At 33.5% G+C, this 21,882-nt stretch overlaps 2 protein-coding genes across 3 annotated transcripts; one reads left to right on the forward strand and one right to left on the reverse strand.

Moving 5' to 3' along the window:
• Nucleotide 1: 1 nt before the first annotated feature.
• LOC148606514 (glutathione S-transferase theta-1-like) lies at nucleotides 2–13,777 on the forward strand. Its single transcript, XM_088546659.1, has 4 exons — nucleotides 2–259; nucleotides 3,221–3,308; nucleotides 11,789–11,942; nucleotides 13,341–13,777. Exons 1-4 carry the CDS (start codon nucleotides 148–150, stop codon nucleotides 13,686–13,688), a joined length of 702 nt encoding a protein of 233 aa, XP_088402785.1. The 5' UTR covers nucleotides 2–147; the 3' UTR covers nucleotides 13,689–13,777.
• Nucleotides 12,936–21,879, reverse strand: LOC148606515 (general transcription factor IIH subunit 3-like). 2 transcript variants are annotated; one of them, XM_088546658.1, is made up of 7 exons: nucleotides 21,759–21,879; nucleotides 19,246–19,340; nucleotides 18,691–18,797; nucleotides 17,224–17,665; nucleotides 16,485–16,620; nucleotides 15,516–15,552; nucleotides 12,936–14,099 (listed from the first exon to the last, which is right to left on the reverse strand). In XM_088546658.1, exons 1-7 carry the CDS (start codon nucleotides 21,763–21,765, stop codon nucleotides 14,033–14,035), a joined length of 891 nt encoding a protein of 296 aa, XP_088402784.1. In that variant the 5' UTR covers nucleotides 21,766–21,879; the 3' UTR covers nucleotides 12,936–14,032. The 2 variants fall into 2 exon arrangements, with proteins under 2 accessions (XP_088402784.1, XP_088402783.1); XM_088546657.1 differs by having other exon boundaries at nucleotides 19,237–19,340.
• Between the last annotated feature and the right edge of the window lie 3 nt (nucleotides 21,880–21,882).

Consider the following 21,882-nt stretch of genomic DNA (forward strand, 5'->3'; position numbering starts at 1 on the left):
TTATTAAATGCGTGAAACTTATATACTTTTTACGTTTAATTTTCAAAACAAAACTTCATAAGCGATGACACAAAGGTCATAATTTATCGCTTTCATGGTGTGCTACATTGTGACCTCATAGTTCGACAGCTGCAGTTTTGCTAGAAAATGGTCCTCAAATATTTCTACGATTTGATGTCACAGCCGAGTAGGGCTGTATACATTTTTCTGAAGCTGAACAAAATACCATTCGAACCAAGGCCTGTTGCGTTGAGGAAAGGTAACTTTAAAGTTTATTTTTTAGGTTAAATTTTTGAAATATTCTTCTAGAGTGGGTGCAATGTAAATATCTTTAGTGATAAAATTTGCGAGAAATTAAAGTTTCAACCTTAAATCGCCTAAATCTACCCCTGGCAACCCATGCTTTGCAAAAATTAGGGGGGGGGTACTACTGCTACGCCCCTGGAAATATATGGCAAGCCAAAGTGCGCAAAAATGAGTGTTTCCTAATATTAAAAAATGATTTTTTTTAATATTAAAAATTTGATTTTATATTACAAAACCCTCAAAAATCATTTTTTTATATTAAAAATTCGAATGATTTTTTAATATTAGAAATTGATTTTCTAATATTAGAAAATGGATTTGTTGTATCCAATTACAATTTTTTAATATTAGAAAATTATTTTGTAATATTAAAAATTGTGACTGACTTTGCAATATTGCAAAGTGATTTTTTTAATGTTAGAAATTCATTTTCTAATATAACAAATCAATTTCCTAATTTTATAAATTCAATTACTAAATGTGTGATAAAATATTTTATAATATTAAATAATGATTTTGTAATATAAAAAAAGAATTTTTTCTAATATTACAAAATAAGTGTTTTCTAATATTAATTTTTTTTGATATTACGAATTTGTTTTCTAATATTACAAATTCATTTTCTTATACTACAATTTCAATTTTTTTATATGACAACTTTGATGTCTAATATTACAAATTTGATTTCTAATATCACTTTTTTTCATATTAAAAATTCAATTGAATTTCTAGTCTTAAAAATAATTTTTAATATTACAAAATGAATTTTTGTAACCCTTTTGGGGTTCGGCGCAGGAGATATTTTTTTGTTTTGACTTGGTGGTGGTGAATCCCAAAAGGGATTAAGAAATATGATATTTTTTTTCGAATAGAATTTATATTTGTTGACAAATAAATGATTTCTAAATACTTTCGACACGAAAAATGTACCTTTACATATCTTTTGAAAATTATTTTTCATCGACCGCTTTATTCACTACATGAAATTAGAAAAAATGCATCGATTCCAAACTTCCCCATTTGGATTCTTTTAAGTAACCCGTCTTTTTATATCCTTATCCAATGATATATAATGGGAAAGGGGGCGGTTTTGTATACTGCAATTGGACTGAACTCTGATTATGAGACCGGTGTATAAAATTTCTCGTTTACAAAAAGATTTTCTAGACTGTCAATCCTAGTAAAGTAAAAGAAATCCTATGGACTCTGCAATGATGCTGGAAAAGCAGGACCAGTTCCAATTTTTTCCGTCATGTCAGAGGAATTTCATGATCTCTAATTACAATTTAATTAGTTACTCTAGTTGGCTGTTTCTTCTAGATATTGTTTTATACATACTCTGCCGGTGCACCTGTTTCATAAGCTCATGATGGCGTTCGGTTTACCCATTTATTTCCATTTCGTTTTTATTGTGGTTTATCATGAATTGACTTCATTTTTTATTATTTGAAGTATGAATTTTTGATCCCTTGAAGTATGACATTTAGTCTGATTGTTAAAATCGTTGTCCTTTGACTTTTTATTTACATTTACAGGGGGGATAACCTACGGACTCCCTGATTTTTTCCTCAAGAAAATTGTTACAAAATACGCATGTTTAATGTATTCACTTGTGTTAATAGTACAATAACCAATATTGGATTTACCTGCATTATTATTCAGTTATTTTCCAAGTTCAATATTTTTAATTTATTTTCCATGTAAAATAATAAAAATTATAAAAATTGTCAACTCAGTTTCAGAATAAAGGGGCGGACTAACGCTCTTTTGGATTGGCCTATAAACCCGATGATGGGTTAACGAAGGCTTCACTTTACAACACATTGTAACATAAACTTTGTTTCAACAAAGAAAATATAGCATCAAAATAAATTTCAAAAATGAGGTGCGGGTCCACGATCCCGCGTCATTTTCATATTCTTAGAGGTATCATTCTTTTTTTCTAATTGAAAAAATAATGCCAGTGGGAAACCATCCTCCCAAGTTTGCACCAGTCTACATGTACCTGTACACATGCTGTAAAGGTATTTTTGTTTTATAATATTGTGTACCATGAATGTATGAAACATTACATGTTTGTTAAGCAGAAGTACAAACACTGCTGCAGTCAGGACTTAGAGAAAGAGAATAAGTGAATATGTTTGAGAGCGGTGAAATCAGTCGCCGAGAAAACGTGTTTGTTATAGATCTGAGTTAAAAAGTTCGAGCCTTTTTTAGAACAATTCATGTGTTTGACTGTATTGTTTCGGTTTGTCCGTTTGTAATTTTACTCTCTATATGTATTGATTTTAAAACAAGATAAAAATATTATTTGAATATTTATCTGTAGCTTTTTTAAAGATAGAAATCAAATTATTTATTAAAAAAAGACTCGCACCGCCAGTTTATGCATTGCCTGTTCCAGCCAGAAATTTCTCTAAAATGTTTGAAATGTTACCATACTGCTTATGTATGTAAGTTGTGCAATCGAATAACAACATTATTGATGCAAATGATCGAGTTCACATTTAAAAAACAATAATGTGCAAAAAATGCACTGGTACAAATTATAAGTTGTGGTGCTAAAGGACGCAAAACTTAACGTAAAGGGATATCTGTAGATTTTTCCATGTGCAAGTATCAATGTTTTTTAGAGTTCAGCCACAGACAGAGATGCATTTTCAAAATTTTCTATAGTTTTAAGAAGTTTTTAGCGAAAAAGTTTGAAATTTGTTCTAACGATAATTCTGATTAACAAAAGAAAAAAAGATAAATGGGACTTCGCCAGAATTTGGCTCCTGTTTGCTCGAAACTTCTGCACATTGGGTGAGACATGAGCGCACAGGCGCTTGTTAACAAGCCTGTGCATGAAGTGCCTGCATGCTTTAAAGATGAGTTGTGAATAATTGTTTATATTTTATCTATTTACTTTTAGGAGAACATTATTCTGATGAATACAAGAAGATCAATCCATTCAGCCTTGTGCCGGTGATAGATGACGATGGATTTATTTTGACAGAGAGGTATATATCATTATGGTCATTGCCGCAAGCAATTGGAACACCCCAGCCTTTCTAGTTACACAAAAGAAAAAGGTTATTTTTTAGTGTAGCGGAAATAGCCGAGTAGTTCTGATTGTGCCGCAAAATGAAACCTAAAATATGAAGGGCAATAACTTAGACGACGCCGCCTGCATAATCCTTCCTTCTTTAGGACTGAATTAACATTTTTTACCATACTCCCAATTTTATTTTGCACATATGGCATTTATTTGCATTATTTGGTATAATGATGAAATGTGGACATCGCTTTTTTTTTCAAAGAAAAATTGAAATTCCAATGGGAAATAAGTGTCCCCCTAATCGCCGATCAAATTTGTTTTATTATTACAAGCCCGAACGTATGAAGTTGGACATTGTTCCTTTTGTCACTAATTTTGCTTTTAATGTGTAACTATAATTTAAAACACCTCGATTTAATTCGGTTTTCTGTCATTTACTTCAAAGAACTTGATATTAGTACAAACCAGCTATATAGACGCCATTACGTCGGCTTCGTACCTAAAACTAGATTCATGAATCAACGTAGAAAAAATCATAACAAATATCTGTGTCCCATCCTTTTTTTCATATCATCATCAACATTTCATGTGTTCATTTTATCATCTATTTCTTGTTCATCGCTTTAATATACATTGTAGCTGCAGTATTACTGCTCGGGCGTTAAACCCCAACAATCAATCAACTATAAAATCGTTCAAAAACACTGGGAAGCTGCAGGCGAGTGTAAGGGACAAAGGAATATACCGTGTCTGTGCTCCTGGTTCTTGTTCCCAGACTTTAGAGAATCCTTCGGCTCATTTACTTTTTATTGTTTCCACTACAATAGATATGTAAGTCTCGTCACGTGACTCCGCGTTTTCACGAGAATGGGTCCTCGTCTACCATACAAATGCATTGAGATTCGTCATTAACGTAGCACTGAGTTCAACATAAAAAGCAAAATATCTTCCTGTGTAAAATACTGTTAAAAAATGACCAATATCTAGCTATACAGGATAAAAAATTTTAAAAAGGTATAAAAATAGAAGATTTTGCATTGTGATGCAGCACTCCGATTTCCTGGAAGTAAACAATAAAATGCAGGTGGGTCTTCGGATTTTTCAATACGTTCTACTTCGAAAATTCCGGAAGGGAAACTGAAACTAGAACGAGACTTACAAACCCTATAATGCAGTCATCTGTTTAGATAATTGGGACTTATAATAGTAATACAAATACGATGCAAATACCACGATAAGCACCACCAGTAAAATCCGGACATGTCCGGTAGGGGAAGCTCACCAGTTACGGGTTACAACCAAATAAAAGCGGACTTAGCACCATGGGGCCTGTGAACAAAATGAATGACCCAATCGATATATAAATGAATCAGTGGGTCCATTAGACATGTGCCAATGATTTTTTAAGGGTCCAGAGCCCAGCGGACAATGTAAATCTTTGCTTAAAATACAAACTCGTGTATTTCACGCATATGAACCACAACAAGCGGACCAAGCACCATAGGGCCTGTGAACAAAACGAATAGTCCAATTGATTTATAAATGGGCCAGTACATCCATTAAACATTTGCCAGGGATTTTATGGGGGTTCTGAGGCCAGCGGACCATGCATATACATATTCATGTTTTTCACGTATATGAACCGCCAAAACCGGACTTAGAACCATGAGGCATGTGAACAAAGCGGATGCTCCAATCGATATATAAATGAACCGGTGGGTCCATGAAACATGTGCCAGGGATTTTATGAGGGTCTTGAGTCCAGCAGACCATGTAAATGCATATTTGTGTATTTCACACATGAAACGCCAAAAACGGACTTATAACCATAGGCCTATGGACAAAGCGGATGGTCCAATCGATATATAAATGGACCGGTTGTTCCATTAAACATGTGCAAGGGATTTTGTGAGGGTCTTGAGTCCAGCAGACCATGTAAATGCATATTTGTGTATTTCACACATGAAACGCCAAAAACGGACTCAGCACCATGGAGCCTGTGAACAAAGTGGATGGTCCAATCGATATATAAATGGACTGGTGGGTCCATTAAACGTGCCAGGGATTCTGTAAGGCTTCGGAGCCCAGCTTACCGTGAAAATCTATGGTACCAGGTACATATTCGTGTATTTCACGCATATGAACGACCAAAAACGGACTAAGAACCATGGGACCTGTGAACAAAGCGAATGGTCCAATCGATATATAAATGGACCAGTGGGTCCATTAAACATGTACCAAGTATTTTTTAAACGGACTGCACCATGGCTCCAGTGAACAAAACGGATAGTCCAATCAATGTATAAGGTCCATTTGACATGCGTGGAGGTTTCCATAAGAGTCGGAAGTAAAACATACTTTCTAATAAAGAGGTTAAGTTACGTTTCTGAGTGAATTAAATTGGTTGTTTGGTGTTATTTAAATCCAGGTGCACCATGCCAAACGGTTTTTTCACTGTGTCATAGTTTGCCTTTTTTCGTTCGTCTACCCGGGACAAGACATTTTATAAGCAACTCGGCTGGTAATTCTAGTAGAAAAGCATAGGACGCCTACCCTATATCGGAGCACCTTGCCCATACTTCAACCCGGGTTGCCATTTTACTACTGCTGAAGAGGTAGTCCTAGGGTAAGGGACGCAACTCTTAAAAATCATTGGAACGTTTGTATTCACCATTTTACAACAATTTTATGTAAGCATCTAATCAACTTGGATTCAGTTTATTCTGCTTCAAACGAAAGCTTGAGAAGCTTTAATGAAGTTGAATATGATGCAAACATATCACTGATTTCATGAGTTATGTCCTTTACCCTAGGTTTACCTCTTTAAATTGTAATTGTTATTTTGGTTATTTCTTGTTAATAAAATATTGCACTTCGATTGTTGACTGGTCCACTTTTCAAAATTATTTTCAACTTTACGGAATTTGAGCCGCCGAAAGTGCTATAGCCGTGCCGGGAATGTCATAGCTAGTCCTTCCCGGTCCAACTGGGGACGTAACAGCAAACCTATGATTCAAAACTCCATATGCAGGTGCTGAAGGAATGTTGCCATAAACAAAGTTGACAATACAGAAGAGAAATCATCGTGTTTGTCGTTTAGTTTGATAATGAGTTTTCCTTTAAGATATATAATAAGCTGACTTCAAATTTTGTCTGTGGTGTCCTTTATCTGAAGTTCTTTGGGGAAGTTAAGTAAAATATATCCATTTCTTACCCTATTTTGAAATGTGCTTCATTATACATATGTGTAATGAATGAGAAACTAGATAGTAGTGGTGCATGAGAAATATGTTATGGTTTGGTTATACTGCAAAATATTACATACTCATTACTGTTGCCAACATTTTGACATTTGCCAAGAATTTCACACTTTTAGGAAGACTACGCAAGAAAATGGGTGAAACGAGGTCATGAAGAGATTGATTCCCCGTCAGAGTGGGTAAAGGCTGTACATTCTTTAATTTCGAAACGTTTGAAAGTTTTAAGTAGGTCAGTGAGTGTCAATGTCACATCAGTTTTCAAAAACATTGTCTACTATACATAACAAATATGTTGTCGTATCAGCAGACAAAGCCCAAAAAACATTGTTTCTGTGGTAAAACGCATTGTATTCAATATATATTATCAGAGGTAACTGTAGGAAAAGACCTATATTGCTACCACACTCTCCAAAGAAGAGATCGTGGAAAACCATAAATCTGTTATCTTATGTTGGTCTTTCTGCCAAAGACGATGATTGTGATCTACCGTCTATGTACTTATTTCCTCCAAAAAGAATTCATAAAAACAACGCTACATAGATGGAGCTGCAAAATGCACCACCAACCTGTTTCAAAACTTTTAACTTCTATACTCACAGCTAACAAAGAGGGTCTTCAGTCCTACCACAACACTTATTACTCCCGTAGTTGTATTAATTCAATATAGATCCTGAAACATTCGAAAGATCTTCTGAAAACCCTCAATCAATTCAAGATTATTATCAAAATGCAATAGCATTAAAACCTATGATTTTTCAACTTTTTATACAACTCGGCGGGTGTTTCTTTAAAAGCAGAAGACGGTTACTCTGTCGGTGCTTCTAGTCCGTGCTTCCAGGTTTTTTAGTGGAGTCCGGGTTGCTCATTTACTTTCGTTACTTTGTGTATGTAATGTTTGGTTAATTTATGTTCTGTGTTGTGTGTGTCTCTTTTCCATTTCTGGTCTTTGTCCTTGGATTACATTATTTTGGTTTCTGCTAGAATCTTGGATACCTTTATTACTCTTTGTAACAAACGATTCCAAATCATCTTCCATATATACCGAATAAGTTGTTGTCAAGGCGCTGGAATTTGAAATCGACAACATATTTGTCCAGTGTGATGGACGCGTTTTTCAAAAAAACGGTCGACATTCCAGTGGGAACAAATTATGCTCCTCTACTTGCTGACCTGACCTATTCATTCTCTTTTATGAGACTGACTTTGTCTCATATCTGTTCCAAAAGAAGGAACATCGCTTAGCTAGATCTTTTAATCTCAGTTTCCTCTACATATATGCCGTATTAATGTTAAACAATCCTAGTTTCGGAGATTTTGTACATCATATCTATCCAAAAGAACTTCATTAAGAATATTACAGACACTGTAAAGTCATCATCATATCTTTACTTACATTTAGGGGTCGATGGTAAATGAAAATTATTAACCAAACTATACGACAAATGCGATGTCTTTTCATTTCGTATTGTAAACTTTCCATTCATCTGTGGCAACATCACTTTAGCGACTGAGTATGTATTTTCCATATCACGAAGCATACGTTATGCCAGAGCATGCAGTAACTACGCAGATTTATTTGTATCGCGCTAGACTATTTACAATTAGGATTCTGGAACATGGTTATGCGCTACAAGATTGAAATCATCATTACAGAAATTTTATGGTCGTCATTAACTCGTGGATCGTTACAGCGTATCCATCTGCACCATGAAAACTGATTTGTTCAATGTGTCATAGTCATCCTGTCCTGTCTCGGCTACCCTGGACTTGACTTTTTATGGGCAACTCGGCGAGTGTTTCTAGAAAAACAGGGGACGCCTACCCTACCGATGCACCTGGTCTATGCTCTCTGTTTTCAGTGAAGCCCGAGTTGCTCATTCACTTTAGTTACTTTGTATTCTTTGCCACGAAGAAGCCAATGCGTTGTCCCATGGAACAGGGTTATGTTGCTACAAGATTGAAGTCATCACTACAGTAGTTTTATGGTCGTCATCATGAACTCGTGGATCGTTATCGTGTATCCATCAGCACCATGAAAACTGATTTATTCAACGGGTCATAGTTTTCCTTCCCTCGTTTGTCTACCCCGGACTTGACTTTTTATGAGCAACTCGGCGTGTGTTTCTAGAAAAACAGAGGACGCTTACCCTACCGGTGCACCTGGTCTATGCTCCCAGTTTTTAGTGGAGTCCGAGTTGCTCATTTGCTTTTGTTACTTTGTATGTATGATTTTAGTTACTTTATGTTCTTTGTTGTGTACGTCTGTTTTCCGTGTCTGGTCTTTGTCCCGGGATTACATTCTTTTGATTACCGCTATAACCTTGGTTCCCTTGATTACTCTTTCCCATCAACCTCACGGTTGTCAAATAACCGATCGATAAATGATTTGATCGTATTGTGAACTTTCGATAGGTTAGGAAAGTTAGTTTCTGTGTAGTGTAGTGTATTGTTTCTAATTGTCGTAAGCCCTCATTTATATATTTATTCCTTCTAAAATGCAGATCGTCGTGTGTTTACCGCTTTTTGAGAAGATTACATCTGACATATTACTTAATGACTTTAATACAGACATCTGTGTTTGTGTGAAATTTGACCTTGTACTTTTTAATTGTATGTTTGATAATTCTAGCTTTGTCAGAAAAAAGATTTTTTTTAACGTATTACAAATTGGAATTGGATTGAAGTATGATTTCATTCTAAATGGGTGTATTGTGTCATCGTTATTCGTGTTGCAAAAATATCGACACCTCATTTTTCTTGAATATTCTATAAGATCATTCATTATTGATTTTGTAATTTTGCAATTTGACGGTATATGAATTAATGTTAGTCCTTTTCCTAATATTATGTATTCATCATCTGTTAGCTTCTTATTTGTGAGATTGAAAACTTTTTGAATTGATATTGATGCCCATCAGCCACGTACGCCCACTTCTCGGACTCTACACCTTATGGTGTTTCTGCATCTCGAAGTAGGACTTAGCATCGGCTCCTCGTGGCTATTATAAACAAGATCCAAGCCTGCTTCGTCAGGAGTCTGACTTAGATATTGCGCAAACGAGAATGTGTAAGAAATTCTTAGATATTTTTGTATCTGCTGTATGCAATAGAGGTTGACAGTCGAATCTTTTCTTACAGTCTTCATCTTTCATTAACACTTTAAAGTGTTTTTTAATTAGTTTGCCAATTTTTTTCAAGCAAAAGTGGTATTTTGTAATAAAAACTAATGGGATGCCATTAGTGTCCCTGTCTTGTTTTCTCAATAGTTCAAACGTCTGTTTAATAGAGCCGATTCCATGTTGGTGTAGATCAAATTTTCTTAATATCCTCTTTTTAATAAAAATATCTTAAATTCATGAAGTATTTTCGACAAATTTTCCATGTTACTGTTGTTTCTAATATGTCTGATATAGTTTCCCCTTTTATAAATCCCGAGAAAACGCAGTTACTGGGCATTGATGATTTGTGGAGGAATTGATGAGTATCAGTTGGTTTTATGTAGCTACGTATATCAAATATTCCATCTATTTCAAAACGTTCACTTTGTAGGTACAAGTATCTTAGAATATTGAATTTGATATGTTGAACGTAAATTTCAACAATGGATGTTCGAAAAAAACATTCAATTTCATTCTGTGTTCCATTGTATATAAAAAAAAATCCGTCATCTGTGTATCTTCAATAGAACAATATTTTGTTGTTTTTTTTTTTTTTTTTGTATTGAAATTAACAACTACAAGGTCAAACTTCACGCAAACACAGATGCCTGTGTTAAAGTCATTAAGTAATGTGTCAGATGTAATCTTCTTAAATAGCAATAAAAGGACGACGATCTGCATTTTAGACAGGAATAAATATATAAATGAGGGCTTACGACAATTAGAAACAATACACTACACAGAAACTAACCTTCCTAACCTATCGGAAGTTCACAATCGGTCGGTTATTTTACAACCGTGAGGTTGATGGGACAACGCATTTGTTTCCTCGTGGCATCAATGCGAATGGGCCTTGACTAGGCACATTATATTACCTAAAATCCATAAACTGGATGAAAACACCATTAAGGACATAAAAGAAAAGCAAACATAGATCAATTACCACCATGCAGTCCTAGAATATCACAAATAAACTCGGTAACTGAAAGAATATGCAAATTTATTGACTACTTTCTGATTCCCATTGTGAAAAGACAAAACAGTTACATAAGAGATAGTTTAGACTTTATCAACAAAATCGAAACTTTAAAAGCAGATAGAGATTGTCTGCTGGTAGATTTCGATCTAACTAGTATGAATACGAATCTACAGTTCACAGAAATCTTGGACGCTGTTGAAGAAAGCTACAAAACTAGGGTAGAATCAGATTACACTATACCATGCCCTAACCAAAAGTCTATTCGAACTCTATTGAAGTTCGTTTTGGAAAATAATTTCTTCGAATTTAATGAAAAATGTTACCGTCAAGTAATAGGAGCAAGTATGGGCTCTAAATGTAGCCCCGAAATTTGTGATATTACTGCATATAAAATTATTAAGCAAGTCTTCAACAGATTCGAAACAAAAAACAAAATATTGTTTTATGGAAGATACAGAGATGACGGGTGTTTTATATTGTATATTGTATAATTTCACAGAATGAAATTGAGTGTTTTTTTCGACATTGCGAACTCAATTCATCCATTGTTAAAATTTATTGATTCTCCTGATAATTTTTATTAAAAATAATGCGAAATAAAGACAAAATTCATATAGGATCATTTAGTATTTCTTTGTAGGCCCTGTGGTGCTTATCGTGGTTCTTACCGGTAAATTGGGTCACTATTTTAACTCGACTTGAAGCAAGTCCTTGTATTATGATCGTAATTTGTATGAACGCAAAATAAATGATAGAAGTGAAGGAAAATTTTATGGGAGAGCCTAAAATGGTACTTGGGAATCGCTATTTTATATGATAATTAGCGATATTGAACTTTTACTGTAACGATATATTTATTTCCTCCGTCGGTTCATTCATTCGTGAACTATGCTTCAAGTTGACTAATGCCTAGTTGTAAAATATGTCCCATCGACATGAAACCTGGTTAAATATATAAACAAATATAATTTATATTAAACCATGTTGTGTAAGGCTTTGTAATATCAATAGTGTGTCTTTCTGGAAATTTCGTTTTTAATTACAGTGTTGCAATCTTCAAGTATCTGACGGTTAAATACAATTTGCCTGAACACTGGTACCCTAGAAAGAACTTACAAGCTCAGGTCAGAGTGGATGAGTATTTGAATTGGCAACAGTGGAATACGAGACTCAAATGTGCTTGGCTTTTTAGAAACCTGGTAAGTGTTCAAGTACACTAACAGAAGCAAAAACGTTTTAATCAAGATATTATTTTATCATAGCATCTTTTTTCCGACGCAGTCGGTATCTTTTTCGCTTTTTACTCTTTGACCTTAAAGACCCTCTTCTATGGAAAACGCAAGTCACCTGATCGCAATTCTGTTTCCCCATTGGCGAAATACTGATAAATTAGTGGCGTTCGAAAAAAAAAACTGTATCGAAATTGCGTAACATGTTTTATTTCCTGAATGAAATGTAGAAAATTATAGAATTTTACCGCGTCGGCTATCTTTTTTTTAAAAGATAGTACTTGTTTTTTTTTTAATTCGGTCAACATTGTCAGAGTCTGTGTCCTTAGTTAGGTTATTCTATTTTTCAGAATCTATATTAAGGGATTAAACAAATAATCAATGAAAATGATAGTGAGACAACCTTACACACACACCTAGGTACTGGCCATATTATTCTCGATGAATGGGAGGGGGCTGGTATTTTGATGTCGAGTTTACAACAGCAATTGGAGTTGAAAATCTACATTGTTAAGTAATGGGGGGAATCACAGGCACTTGGGACCAGATTTTTTTTCAGTTTTTTTTTTAATTTTCCTCAAAAATATTAAGTCATTTTGTTTCCATATTTGAGTTATTATGCATGTTCTCCGACATGTCCACTTGCTATTTATTTGCCTAGTTTTCTTCCTATTTATTACTGTTTTTACTATGCCTAGTTTTCATCTAGATGATTTAATGATATTTTTGAGGAAAATTAAAAAAAAAATCCTGGTTCCAAGTGCCTGTGGGGGAGATATTAAATCATATACAGTTTTTTTCTGCCCGTAAGCTCAAGTTTAGAATAATTTTATTTTTTCAAATAATCTTAGCACCCCCCACCTCCTGTATAAAAATGGAGTATGAAAATGGTCGGTGTCGAATTGGCATACCACAAGGAGATGATCTTACTTGCTTTTTATAAAAAATTATTATAAATCTGGCTATGTAAAATAATTCTTTATTTCTTTCTTTATCATAAAGGGATCAAGTTATTCAGCTTTGTACTTTTACCACCTTAGAAATTGATGAAATGTCTACATCTCTTACTGAATGCTTCAATCACATCAATTGGTGTTGTCTTTTTAAAATATGTACTATAGCATTAAATATGTATGTGACTAGCAACTAATCCAAATTGTGAAGTAATAAACATGAAATGTCAAACTAAAATATAATTTTCTGCCCACCGAGATATTTGTTTTGTTCAATTCTTCTAATAAGTAGCACTGATGTGAATTTTTCTATGCTGCATTTTTATATCGGTCAAAAGCTCAATAGAACTTAGGTTTATTGTTATATATATCATGCTGACTCTAAATAAGACTTATTTATTTATTTAAATTTCAGCTTATAGAACCGAAAGCACTGAATCGTCCAGTTGACTGGAATAAAGTTGAACAGTTCAGAGGTGAAGTAAATAAAACTGTAAACTTTTTAGACAAAGTATGGCTAAAGGATCAGAAACAATTTTTGTGTGGCAATGAAATTTCTGTTGCTGATATTCTTGGTGTTTGTGAATTGATTCAGCTTTATGCAGTACATGAGGAGAAACTTTATGAAGATAACCCAGTGGTCAAAGCATGGTTTGATAGAGTGAAAGAGAGGCTGCAGCCTCATTTTGATGATGCTCACAAGATGACCTACAGAACACGTGAGATGTATCCGATGATTGCTCAGCAGCTGGCAAAACTGTGATTTACTTTTTTTTCATTCCTTCCAAACATTGTTATACACTGTAACTTGTACCAAATATATATACATATACAGAACTAGATATGTAATCAGTGAGACTTGTATTTACTGCCTTATTATATCAGCTGCTTTAGAAAGTTTTATATTGATCATAGTTTCCTTGACCTATGTAAATGAAATGTTAAAGGTTGTAGTCACAAGTTGAAGGTCCAGGACCTCAAAGCACCAAAAACTTAAATTTAGAGATACAAGAGGTTGTCACTGGAAAATTTCTTCATGATGGAAGTGTATTATTTGTGACGTAAGAAAACACAGCACAGATCATGTATTATCGAAGTGTATATTCATCAAGTCTGTGGTTTTTTACTTTTCTTTTTCATCATTTTTGGTGGTCCCAGGAATTTAAATGTAGTTCTGAAAAAAAAATGAAAGAGCTTTGAGATTAAAGCAGTGAAATTTAAGACCTAAAACATCAGGATGACTACTTTTTAATTCTATGGGTGGGAGTGCTAACAGTTTTTGTAAATAAATATCTTTGCCTGAGAAAATATTAGATATAAATATTCTGACCTCCACTACCTGGAACTTAAAGAAAAATATTTTACCTGGCCTCTGAACTGTTACAGTGTTATACATGAAAATGAAGAATCTAGCCATATAGCATTTAAAAACTAATTTTCAGATTCACAAATTTTTGAAAATAAAAATTCTGCCCCAACCAAAACTGCAAGGCCCCTCCCTGCCAACTTCAAATCTAATGTCATCCCTTTTTTACCCTTAAAGATGATCGCTGCCCCTGTTCAGTCATTTGGTCAGACTTTGGGACTCCTCTGATTTTATCCATTTCATAGCATAGATATTTTTTTCAATTTTTTATACCAGTGATCCTGACTTTCCTTCCCATAATTTCATTAAACACACCTAAAATTCTATATAAGAATTTTTTTTATGAAATTCTTGTTATTTCTTCGATTTTTAATACAGAAAACCTACTAAGACAAAACCTAATGAAATTCCAGAAAAATCCTTTTACCATCAAAGTTTCAAATGCCTATATTTCAAAAACTAGCACACTGACCCATCATTTTTTTCTAACATTAAAGATCTCAAAAGATTTCACAACCGGGTTGAATTCTTTGAAATCCTTGTTATTTTTCAACAGCAGTGATATCCTTAAGAAAACTAGTCCCTACTAATAAAAGTACAGTAAAACCTGTCTAACCTGAACCCCTTTTGAACATTAAAATTGGTTTGCTTTAGACAGTATCAGTTAATCAAGCATCAAAATACATTTAAGGAGGTAGACCTAGGGTAAGGGACACAACTCTTACAAATCACTGCAACGTTTGTATGTAAGCTTAAAAGTAACTTGACTGATTTCATTCGGTTTCAAATAAGGGTAACAATAAAATTATCAAACACTAATCCAATTCATAATCAAGTCAAGTCCAAAATAAATCGGGCAAAATAGATATTACACCACCAGAGAAGCTGGTACCACAATGGTCAGGACTTGGTACAGGCACTTCAACCGAAGTTGTGGGTTAAATCTAGGTAAACAAAAGCATGATAGACTTTGGTGAAATTTAATATGATACAAACATATCACTGATTTCAAGAGTTATGTCCCTTACCCTAGGTCTACCTCCTTAAATTGATATAAAGGGACTGTTAAAAGTGTTTGGTTTAGACAGGTTTTAGGATAATTCAGTTTGGTTTAAACAGGTTTCACTGTACCTCCACAATAGGATTATATTTGAAAACAACATTTCATACAACACATATAAACTGGTACATAAATGTACACAAATATTTCTTAAATATACTTACTGACAGGTGGGACAAATTGGACTGAATGAACAAAAAACTGAAATGTAAATGAAAACCACTTGATATTATTACACAATAATATAAAAATATGAAACATTCAATCACTTTACTTGTAGCTCACAAGAAAGATACCTATGCTTGATTTCATAAGATTTTCCTGAAATTGAAGATTTAAGGAAAACTTTAAAAGGATTTGAGGAAAATCTCAATTTGAGACTTTTTTTTATGAAACCAAGTCCACTAACTTGCTAGCAAGTACATGTATTTACATTACATTAATAAAATACACTTGCAAATTACAATCCTTTTTATTTTTGCCTTTTGAAACTCTGTTTGATGGGAAAAAGATAAATTATCTTCCAAGAGCAAGATTATATAGAATGTGTAATAAATGAAAGAGTTTAGATAATCCTGTCTGAGCCATACCCAACTGACCCAACAATGATTTTATGGTTGAGCCAGCATGTAAGCTTAGGGAATAACTACATGGATGAGAAAATCATCTGTAAGGCCAAGAAAATGTCTATTTAAGGTTACCGTTTCTACCCTTATTGGTATTTTTATGAACTGCTGCTTAGCTTTCATTTTTTTAGTTGTGCACTATTAAAGTAAAAAAATCTGCCCATAAATGTCTACATGAAACAATTTTACCTACCTACTCTAATTTTTTAAACCAATGTAACCTCAAACAGACATTTTCTTCTTAGCCTAATGATTATGAGTTCCATGATACACTGGGTAAACCAAACATTAAAAAAAACATACTGAAAATTCTAGGTGAGAAAATGTGCTGGTTGTTGGAAAACAGAAAACAGAAAAATCTAAATAAAGAAGTTTAGAATTCCAGGAAAAAGTCACATCAGAGATCTTTTTTATGAAATGACAATGTCCACTTTTGAACTTTATATTTAATTTACTGTTCTGCTGAATCCTGAGTAACGGTACATGTATTACAATGAAAATACTTACTTGACAAACAAACTGAACACACATATCCAATATCAATGAGATTCCTGTGACAAAAACATGCTGCTCTATAATCGACCTGTACTTTTGGAGGCAGAGTTAACTTTGGCCTTTCTAGAGGATCTGGCAAGAATACCCACTAAAATGATTTAACAAACATTTAATACAAAATGTGCATTATGACTGTATGATGTTTTATGTGAAGTAGAGGGGGAAACCAGTACAGATCCAGAATTTTAGGTTAGGAGTGTAAATCAAATTTTAGGCCAATCAAAGCGAGACAATTTTTGGGGGCAGGATTCATGAAAATCAAGTTTTCATGCAATTAAAAGTGTTTTTTTTCCCAATTTAACACACCTTTCCATAGATCTAAGCCTGAGAGTGAAGCCTCATTAAAATATCTATTCTTATTTCTAATATATGTAGACAGTATTAAATATTCTAATTTCATCAAACTATACATTGTAAGAGTGTTTTTCCATGTTTAAACCCTAAACACCAATAAGAACTTGCTGCTGGAAAAAAAATTCTAATTTTGAAATTCCCACCCAAATTTTAAAAGTTTTTCTCAATTTTTTAGGGGCGGGTTGGGATAAGAATCTACTAATTGATTTTATTTGGCCTTACTTTCATACGGCTAATGTGACTACATCAATTGTGTTTTGACCATTTTTTCACAGATGTGCCTATAAAACCATTTTAATTACTAACACACCTAAATTTTTGTATCAGAAATACTAACCAGTAGATATTGCAAAAGCCCATGAACTTGAGGCACCCTAAGATAAATTCCTCCTGTTATATCGCATGCTTGTTGTAACAGTCCTGAATCATTGTCTAATATACATGCATCAATCACAACATTTTGTTTCTGTGCAGTAAAAACTGCATTCATGAAATTCATATATTGTTCAGGGTTATCCTCAGATCCTTTAACCACCAGAACTCTTGATGATACATTCCCCTCTCTCAGTTCATTCTCTTTTTCAAGTCTATTTAAATAACACAAGGCCATTGCCAAGGAACCAGCTATCAGAGAATCAGAATATAATGCTTCTTCCATGCTGTGTAGTACAAGTGACTGGACTTGGCCTATTATTTGGTCATTCATATGACAGAAAAGTTCATAACGTCCATCCTTTGATGTTGACTGACTTGCCTGAGAATTTGGATAAAGCACTACACTGAAATGTATAAAGACATATCAGACTATCTGCAGCTATAAGGCTTAACTAAAAATGCATTTATTTTCTGTTCCATATCTACTCAAAAAAAGATTCCTACCCAAAATTAAAGAGATTTTTTTGCTTTTTTTCAACAAACTATATCATTTCACAACTTGGTTTGGTAAATCTCTAGTAGCCATTAATTAATAATTGTTTAAAACAGGTTTCAGGTGTCTGTAATTTTATTCATACCTACTTACCTATATTCTGAGCTGTGAGTATAGGAAAATCAAGCAAACACATCAACCAGTATATGTTGCCCTTTTAAAGAGTAATCAAGGGATTCTAGCAGAAACCAAAAGAATGTAATCCAGGGACAAAGACCAGACATGGAAAACAGACATACACAACAAAGAACTAAAAGCAAATGACCAACTCAGATTCTACTAAAAAATGGGAGCATGGATCATGTACACATCAAGGAAAGCATATAAAAGTAGTGGTACATTGGAACAAATACAAATGTAGTTAAATTCTGATAAAAATTCATATAAGGAATACTTTTCAAATTATGAGGGATGTACTGTATCTTCTTTCAAATCTAATTTGCTTTTAATAGTACATAAGCCAAATTAGATAACTTGTTTTACTTTTCTAAGTATACATTTTTTAAGGGGAGGAATTTAAGTTCTAATCTAGATACCTAATCTTGTTCTGTTTGCATATAGCTTCATGCATACTATTCTTGAAATGACTTCAAAATTTCTCAAAAATATTTTACAATCTAATTAAAATTAGACCTATCAACTGTTCAATTCAGTCACTGCATGTAGAAGCAACACTCCCTTTCTGTTCAGATGACATTTTCAGAATCCTCAGATTTTTTCCTTTGAATAATGCTTTCAAAATCAGGAAAGATAAATTCTGATTGGCTGACCAGAAAGGTCATCAGAACAGAAAGAAGAATGGAGTATTGTTAGATCCTACTTGCAGTGGAACAATTGATAGGTATAATTTTAATTATATTGAAATATTCTACTCACCTTTTATCTGTATGTGCTGCAATTACAGACAAGTGGTTAAGACTGCTCATCATCAAGTGGGAATTAGCAAACACCATTACACTCTCAAGACACTTGGACAGATTTATCTGAAAAAAATAATAGACCTGTTTTAAACATATACAATGCATGTAGCAGTTTCGTCATATTATAACATCTAAAAGTTCTGATTTTTAAACTTATAATATAAATTGTACATAATGGAGTTTATTGTGTGAGTGTGAACTAGATCATAAGTTGTGGTCTTGTTCCCCGACTTTCATGTATTAACCAATGATACTATAAAATGTACCTATCACCTCAATTAGAAAGATGTTGCATTGATATCAAAATTTGATGGCAAATTATGCTTTAATAAAGTAAAAAATAATTGCATACGTGCTCTTCATTCAGTCCAATGCGGAGTTGACTACTTTTACCTATTACACTTGTATCAGTCATTAAATTTACAAACCAAACATTGTCCATTTGTTCATCTTACATATTTAAGCTTGCCTGATTCTAACAAATGTTTGAACCTAAACTTACAATACCTACACCTTGCCCATCACCCAGGGCAGCATTCTGTCCCCACCAAACTGGATTGGTATCTAAAATTATCACAAGCTGGCTACAAGTTGAGGGCTGGGTATCTGCAAGTACAATGTATAAGATTAAGTTTATATTAAATAGATGACTTCAAAATAAAACATTGGTTAAAAATGTTTTTCCCATGTACATGCCCAAAAACAATTCAACTGAAACTAGGTTTTGGTCGGATTTCAAAAACTAAGACTACCAGATTGAAAGAAAAAAGAATAAAATTCTTCACTGGACACAGCATGAAAGGACCACAGATGTAGAACTCTGAAAAGTTCAAGGAAATAATATGGACACACCATAATGACATTCAAGCTTGATACAACTCTGAATTTGGATTGTGATAAAATGTTTGAAATGGAATAAGAATTGAAATGGCCCGTTTTTGTTCCGAATTCAATCAGTTCATGTCACAACCTCAGAAATTAATCTACATGTAAGCCTTCTTTTGGTAGTATGCACAATTTATTTACTGGTTACATGTATTATCTGGAAATCAGAAAAATGTTAGTTCCTTACTCTTTTTGGCCCTCAATTCTTAAACAGTTCAAGAATTATCCCCAAAATTGAATCCCAACATTTCTCTTGTGGTATGGCACCTTTTGATTTAATTTCAAAGAGATCCATATATTTTTACTCAAGTTGCTTTTTAGAGAAAATACTTGTTCCTGGTCCCTTTCCATAAAAATCTCTGGTCACAATCCAAATATTAAATCTTAAAAATTATGCATGCTTTTTGGCATCATCATCTTTGTCATGTATGTTTTTTAGAAACTTTATGGCTTTTATTCCAATAAAAATTCTGATTCTGATTCTATTCGTAGATCACAAGATAAGCCCTAGAAAACTCAGTTAGTTGAGCAATATCAAGGTCCTAGTAGTTTCACTTCCAGTCCAAGTAATCGTAGAATAATAGGATAATTAATGGAAAAAAATGAATAACCCAAATATTATCACCTGTGTAGATGAACACCTAGAATTAACAATGCCAATGTAAGTGGAACTTTCAAAACTTTAATCTTCCAAGCATTCTTTGCACGAGTAATTATATTTTGGTTATTCATGATAACCAATTAATTATACTATTTATTATATACATTTTTACCATAATTTATTGCTTTTTTCTTAATATGAATCAAAAATTTTATGATGATATGACATTTTGGAAGGAGAAAGTCAGAGAGTAAAATTACCAAATTTTTATTTCACAGTGTGAATGAAGAAAACTTTTTACACAGGAAACATCTGATAAATCATTGCAACAGTATCTGTACAAATAATATGGAGTTTTAATGTACAAATCCATGTTTTTTTTCGAATTCTTTAGAAGTATTTGATGGTGAAACAGTTTCTTCTTTGTTAGAGAGTGAATTTAGAGCAGTAAATAGTACAATATAGAAGAAGGACTTTTACTATCCATATGAATGGGTTCTTGTGGGCATGATATATTACCTATATCAAAATTATAACATCACATCGAACTTACATTTTAAGCACAAAGCAAAGATTTACAATGGCTGATTTATCACATAGTATAACACAAATGAGGAGGAAATAACTATTTATTTTTAGAGTCCCAAAGGGCTTCAAAGATCAAATTGTTATATCCTTGTTTCTAGAGCAGAAAGAGCAGCTTTTATGTTGGTCCAAAAGATGAGGACTCCAATGGACAATACATTATAACAAATGGGATATTTGCTAAATACATGTATGAGGGGCCTGATCGGTTATTTTCTTTCTTCGTGATCAGCACATTTTCACTATTGTGATCCGTTTTTCTACAGATTTATTTTTCCTGATTCATGATGAAAGCATTGTTTGTGAATCGTTTTTATTGGAGTTTTATGTTCATTCTTCATGATTGAGACATATATTTCGTTCTCGTGATTTTCTTTTCCATTATGGAAGTAAAGAGTTCCATTGAGTTGTCTTTCTTGGCTTAAAAAGTTGAAGTGGCGCGATTTAATTTAGAACCTAGGAGAATTCGACATGTAAACAAGTAATGAACCAGTAATGTATTTGATTGTAGCTTAATTAAAACAATCTACAACACAAACAACCAGCTTCTGAATCTCTATTATTGAGATTGATTGGGGATACTCTTTTTATATTTCATGATCTGTGATCATGGATATTTATTTTCTGTGAATCGTGATTGACAAAAATATCAACTGGTGAATCATGATGAGACCCCCCCTCCTAATCAGGCCCCTCATGTAGTAATATGTTCAGTTCTATTTGAAAAAAAGTTGAGTTGAAGAAAGCCAGCTCCAAAATCTGAGATCACTCGTTTCGTGTTTATTTACTAGAAGGGCAGGATATGACAGTGGGGTGGTAGTCTTTGTGGATGGAGCAAGTCTCCCTGGTCCTGTGTATTTTTATAGTAATTATTAAATCTTTGTCTTATGATTAGCCTTATTATCATTTGACATATGCTTAAGGCTTATGTTTGTTCGTAATTCATCAATCACCATTCATAATTGACAGCCTTGAGAGGTATTGCACTTTTTTCAATCACAATAACAGGTGCCCGTGCTAGTAGGCCATCTTGTAAAAATGAGCAAATGTGAAAAAGTACCAATAAATGGATTGGAT

This window comes from Perna viridis, chromosome 9 (assembly GCF_037379345.1).
Source record: "Perna viridis isolate PV_CMFRI_1.1 ecotype Kerala chromosome 9, ASM3737934v1, whole genome shotgun sequence".
In the NCBI taxonomy this organism is placed as follows: Eukaryota; Metazoa; Mollusca; class Bivalvia; order Mytilida; family Mytilidae; genus Perna; species Perna viridis.